The following is a 6,923-nucleotide window of genomic DNA, read 5'->3' on the forward strand; positions in this document are numbered from 1 at the left end:
GAGAGAGAGAGAGAGAGAGAGAGTGCGTGCGTGCGTGCGTGCGTGCGTGCGTGCGTGCGTGTGTTTATTATAGTATTGTTCGTTTTGTATATTCTGGCTCTATTTCGGAGCAGACCCGATCAGACCTGAGTAGCCTTAGGTTAAGATAATTGGAACTCCGGAAATGGACCGTAAAACAGGAAGTTAACTATTTATTGTGCTCTGAACGACTCTGAAGTGAACTCGGGACCACTCGGACCGCTGTAAAAAGAACACGACAGTATAACCGAATCTGATCGAACTGTGATAATCTGTACATACTGTTGATATTTCTCGATTCCATTATTTCGTTTTTCGACATACGTTTTATGCATAAATTGATCATGAGTACTTCGTCCTCATCATCGTCATCGTCATCGTCCGATTTATCTGAAATGTCTATCGGAAATGTTTTTCGATTCTACTTCATCTTGTGAAGACGAAAATAGACATTGCATAACAAATTATGAAGCTGTCATTTCTGAGTACAACGAACAAGAGTTTGTAAAACATTTTAGATTAAGAAGAGATGTTGTTAACCAACTTATTTTACAGTTTTCGCAATCAGTGCATTACACATCTATCGTAAATGGTTAATACAATTATGTTATTTTGCTCATGTCATCTCGTATAATCTTTTATCCAAAAGATGTAAATAAGTGAAAAAAATACATATATAACTCGAAAAGTGGTTTTATTTATATGTATATCAAATTTTACATAACTTTTTTAGATTTCGGTCGAGATGCTATATCTCCTGAGAAGCATTTATACACATTCTTGTGGTTCGTTGGCCATGAAGTATCATCGTATAGAGACTGTGCAGACCGCTTTGATCTGTCACTGAGTGTACTCTTTGACATCATTACAAGAGTATCTGATTATTTGGTCGATATTGCACCACAGTATATTCACTGGCCTAATGAAGAAGAAATGGAAATAACTAAAACATATTTTCAAAATGTGAAGGGTTTTCCAAATGTAATTGGGTGCATCGATGGGACCCACATTCGCATTGATAGGCCAAAAGAAAGTCCTGAAAGTTACTATAATAGAAAAGATTTCTTCTCGATACAAACGCAAATAGTTTGTAACCATGAACGACAAATTATAGACGTTTTTATCGGGTTTCCGGGATCTGTACACGATGCAAGTGTTTAGACATTCGCCACTGATTGAAAAATTACTTAATCCAGAATTACGTAAGTACTGTATAATTTCAGATTATTTTTTTAATGGCAAAAAGAACTTCCAATAAATTTTATTTTTTAAATGTTTAATATTATATCTGTATACGCTGTACTATATTTTTACAATATTCTTTTACTGATAAAATGTTATAGGCGGATGGCTTTTGGGAGATAGTGCATATCCGTGCCTTCCGACATTAATGACACCCTATAAAGACAATGGTCATCTAACTGCTGCTGAAATTTCGTATAATGCCAAATTATCGTCATGTCGTGTGCGAGTTGAGCATACTATTGGCATTTTGAAGCAACGGTAACGTAAATTATGCTTATATATAATATGTATATATGACTGTATAAAAGGTCAATTTAATGTATTTTAAGTCGAGAACCAAGATATTTCCTATACTACAGCATGTGAAAGCTTCGACCATAGATTAAAAAATAATTCGTAACTCATAATTTGGCCTATTATAAATTTAAATGTACTATTATGTAAACAATCTAATTTCATAATATTATATAAATTTATAATGAAGGTTTCGCGCGCGCGCGCGCGCGATTCCTCTACCACACCAAATTGCGAAGTATCGAAAGGAGGATAAAAGTTATATATGCATGTTGTGTATTGCACAATATGTGTAGTACAGACGACCTTGATTTGTTCGATCCACAATTAGATGAGATTGTCGATATTAGAATGAATGTGAACAATGAAAACCCAAATATATATGATGATATACCTAATGGATTCGCATTAAGGAATGAATTGCGTGATAATTTATTTCAACGACCTTTATAAGAATAAATAACAATATGTATTAATTTAACAAATCTTTTATTACACTACATATCACAGTATTGTACTTTGTACTTCATTATTTACTATTTTATAATATTTAAATAAAAAATTCTGATTAAAAAAAACATAATATAGTTTCAGTCCTTCTCAAAGTAGGAACAAATTGCGTGTGTATGTGTGTGTGTGTGATAATAAAATTATTAATCGAATTATAAATTGCATTTATCCCGCATTTTCTTCGAAAATCTTAAATTGAAACAATAAAAAAATATGAGAACGAATTTTATAAAATAGTTTGAAAATATCTCATCATTTTCATCAACATCATTGCCGATGTCGATACCCAAGGAGCACAATCTATATGGATAACAGTTATAGAAATGTTTATACGACTTTCTATAAAACTTTGTAACTTTTCTTACAACTGTTATGCAACTAAACAGTGCAGGCAATAACGTCGTTGAAACGTTTATGTCAACAAAGTGGGGAATCTATACGACTAATTTCTGACGTTATATTAACCACATTAAAACTTGTAATATACTACTGTTTTACAACAAACCGTTAATAGATATAAAATAACGTCTCAATGATTGTCTTAAATACCACGTACAAACGTTAATACAACTTTCTTCAATAATTATCAAAATTATTAAAATGATCAAAATTAAACATTTTTTTATTGTTATATTTTTGATATTCATTACGTTTAAGATGCCCCGAATATTTATACGCAAGTACATATTTATGAAAACGCATGTGGTTTCGACGGAGTTTGAACCTAAGACCTATGGGACGGGAATCTAACACGCTACGCTTGAGCTATAATCGCACGCTTGTCTCGACAGTTTGGAATTCAACTGTTATTCGACTCCTTGGTACCGAGCATATAATTTTTTCTCTTGTGCGGAAACGTGAAAAGTGAAAATTTATATATATAATATACATATATATAAATTTTCTCTAATATATATATATTAATAATAATATATACATCTCTAATCAGCATATAATATTAAAACAACATTTTTTAAACATTTATTCAATATTTTTACATTAAATACATTTTTTAAAAATATTTTTTAAATATTTTGCGTGCGTGCGTGCGTGCGTGTGTGTGTGTGGATCATTCTAAAGAGCCATATATATTTTTCATGAAAAAGCTCTTCGTCGTTAATAAGATTTTTCAAATCATCTTCACTTTCATCTTGGTCAGATATGGATTCAAGAACATAGCTTTCACATTGATCACTTTTAAAAGATGAATTTAGTGTTGATGATAACGGAGATAGTGGACTGTGATCGCCATAATTTAATTGTGTCTTTGATTTAAGATATGCAGTTTCTACATTATTTTCGCACGTTCTGCTTTTCTTTGTAGCTGCAGTTGTCTGCTGTTGCTTTAAATAATATTTTACTCTCCTGTAATAGCTACTACTATGCTTAAACACTTTTTTTCTTTCCATTTTATTTATTTAGATTTGACTCTATTAAAATTAATGAACGTATATACACAGATTAGTTATGATAATAAGACAGATTAATTATGATAATCATAACCTGCGACTTTACTTTATGAAGTTATATACATAACGTACATAAAGTTATAATGTACGTACCGTTTTATAAATATACACATTATTTCAACGCAACAACGTTTGTCTTTGCAGTTGTATAAATGTCCTAAAAACCTGATATTATGACTCAAAAGTTGAATTGAAATATACGGAGTTACATAAGCGTTTTAAAAACTTGTAATGAGTATTATAAGATTGTTAACATATAATAAGTCATATAGACGTTACAAAATCTTAAAATGAATACTACATAACGATTACTTTGTGTAGAGTCGTATGGACGTTATATAAATTTCTAATGAATATATACATATATTGACTAAATGTTATGTGTTTATATAGACGTTTTAAAAACTACAAATAGTTATATAACCGACATTAACTTTTTAGTCGTATAATTTTTTGATATGTAAATGGTACAAACGTTTTATAAAGTTATATAAACTTTCTCATAACTTTGTGCTCCTTAGGAAGTCGTATAGACGTTACAAAATCTTAAAATGAATACTACATAATGATTATTTTGTGTAGAGTCGTATAGACGTTATACAAATTTCTAATGAATATACATATATTGACTAAATGTTATGTGTTTATATAGACGTTTTAAAAACTACAAATAGTTATATAACCGACATTAACTTTTTAGTCGTATAATTTTTCGATATGTAAATGGTACAAACGTTTTATGAAGTTATAAAAACTTTCTCATAACTTTGTGCTCCTTGGGTATTGTACTTGGCTTTATATTTTTTGGCTTTCAGTTGCAATTCGATGCGCTTGAGTTTTAAATACTCATTTTGTCGAACAGCTTTCTCTTTCTCTCGCCTTGTGCGGATATCTTTAGCAGAATCCCTTTTTGGCGTTATTTTGATTTTCATTTCGACCGGTGTCTCTTTATCATTTGAAGATACCAGTGTCTCTTTATCATTGTTACGGAATCTGAAATATGGTATTAATTCAGTTTATTTAATAGATTATATAATTAATAAAGAAATATTTTGTTTTATGTTTAATAATCGCGTTCTTACGTATTTTCTTTATTGTTTGTCTCTTGTATTTCTCCTCCGCCTATATCATCTATTGCACAGGCACCTTGTAGCTGAAGTGGTGGGACATCTTTAGGTAATGCGGTTTCATTGACATCCTTCATTGATGTTTCTTGACCTATAGACGGCTGATCTATCACTTTTGTTGGAGTTGCATTGTTTATAACGAGACAATTCGTTCCTATTAGTACCGGAGGAATTATGGAATGGACTTTTCCAAAAATATCTTGCAGTTCGCTGTAAAATAATTATTAGAAATAATAATATCTAATATTATCATATATTGCGAACTACATTAAATCTAATATTACAATGACCCGATCGGTGTCGAAACATCTTACTTTTATTCTTTGTATTAAACGTTATTATTTAAAATTATTGGCTCTCCGCCCTTGATTTATTTATTATTTTAATACTATAGAGCCATTGTTATTTAATTATAATATATATATACAGGGTGTCTGGTAGCGACCGCAAAATATTTCGTGCGTGTGTAGAACAGACTACACTGAGTCGAAAAGTCCTGTACCATTTTGCGGTGTCAACAATAGTTAAGGAGATATTAACGTTTAAAGATAATCGAAAAAGAGCGTCCGACCGGCCTATTGCTGCCGAATGTACAACCCACCGATCGCGGGGAGTGGGGCAAGCATCCCGCTGACCGCCGCGAGCCACTAAGCTCGAACGGCACGATGCGCCTGATAGGCCATCCCCACTCCCAGCGGCCCGCGCGCCGTGCGATCGTGGCCGGTGGGTTGTACATTCGGCAGTAGTAGGCCGACCGGACGCTCTTATTCGGTTATCTTTAAATCGTTAATATCTCCTTAACTATTGCTGACACCGCAAAATGGTACAGGACTTTTCGACTCAGTGTAGTCTGTTCTACTCACGCACGAAATATTTTGCGGTCGCTACCAGACACCCTGTATATATATTACATACAGAATTAATAAACAATTGCAATAAAACACAATCAAATAAATAAAACGGTTCCAATAATTACAAATTAAAACAATTCAACAATACGGTTAAGAATCAACTCAAGGTGACGTTAGAGTAAAAGTATAATTGTAAGCAATAACTTTACAAACTTTCTCATTAGACGTTTCGACCCCTATGAGAAGGACCCGATAGGGATCGAAACGTCTGATGAGAAAGTTTGTATAAGTTATAGCTTACAATTATACTTTTACTCTAACGTCACCTTGAGTTGATTCTTGACTCTATTGTTGAATTATTTTAATTGCAATAAATATTTATATTTGTATATATACATATACATACTTTTCAAATTCAAGGTTCATTCTTCATCTTCCACTTTTCTTTGGCCCTTTATTTAATAATTTTTTTGTATGCTTTTTCGAATGCTTTCATTTTATTTTCAATTTGTATGCTTGTAAATGTGTATCCGTATTTACACATTTCTTTATAAATGCATGCGTACATCATTTTTTTGGAAACAATTTTGCACTTATCAAGCAGATTTTTATACTTTGGATACAAACTTAGTAGGCATTTAACCGCTTTACTGTTCCAGAGTACAGACTTCGAAGATAAATCAATATCATCCGGTAGTTCGTCAGCCTCATCAGCTGAAGTGTTATTGTGTTCATTTTTACTCTCAGCTGCAGTCTGAGAAATATTATTGTCGCAAAGCATTGCTATACATATGATAAAATAAAAAGAAACCAATCAGTATCAATAATATAATACATATATGAGGCTGAAACTAGCATACAAAGCTGGTACACATTCCTTGCAGGACACTAGATAAAAAATTCGTAACTTTTTTCGTAGGAAAAACTTCAAAATTTTTTACAACTTCACAGACATGTCTAATGAAAGTAAGTAAATTACCTGAGTTTCCTCAAATTTACAACAATGTAACAAACAACAGTATACAGATTGAACGCTAGCTTCAGCACCACAATACGTATTACTTTTTTATTATTTAATTTTAATAGGCATGCTAAGAATTATACCAAAAAAATAGATAAACTCATACCACTCTTCATTACGTATCGTCCTGAAAAATATACATTTTCTATATCTGTAAAGCAAATGTGAGAAAAAATTGTATCTTGTTGTACTTTATTGTTACACTCATAACATATTAACTGAAATATAAATGTACATAAAGGGATTACTATACATATTTTATACATTTTACAAGATTAAGAAAAAAGTGATATTTTTATTCTAATTTATTATTATATTTTAGGTTATGCCAAATTATATTAACAACTAAATAATACAAAACCACATACATCGTTTAAGTCCTCTTCAC

General features: G+C 31.5%; 1 protein-coding gene across 1 annotated transcript; it reads left to right on the forward strand.

Annotated features, from left to right (window-relative positions):
* The first annotated feature begins 290 nt into the window (after window positions 1-290).
* LOC108728975 (putative nuclease HARBI1) lies at window positions 291-2,032 on the forward strand. The gene is given in 6 exon segments (XM_018457842.1): window positions 291-610; window positions 752-1,048; window positions 1,148-1,169; window positions 1,171-1,220; window positions 1,362-1,521; window positions 1,748-2,032. Coding segments are annotated over 6 exon segments (819 nt in total). The 5' UTR covers window positions 291-426; the 3' UTR covers window positions 1,854-2,032.
* Window positions 2,033-6,923: the final 4,891 nt, after the last annotated feature.

This window comes from Mycetomoellerius zeteki, unplaced genomic scaffold, assembly GCF_001594055.1.
Source record: "Mycetomoellerius zeteki isolate Tzet28-1 unplaced genomic scaffold, Tzet1.0 scaffold683, whole genome shotgun sequence".
Taxonomy (NCBI): domain Eukaryota; kingdom Metazoa; phylum Arthropoda; class Insecta; order Hymenoptera; family Formicidae; genus Mycetomoellerius; species Mycetomoellerius zeteki.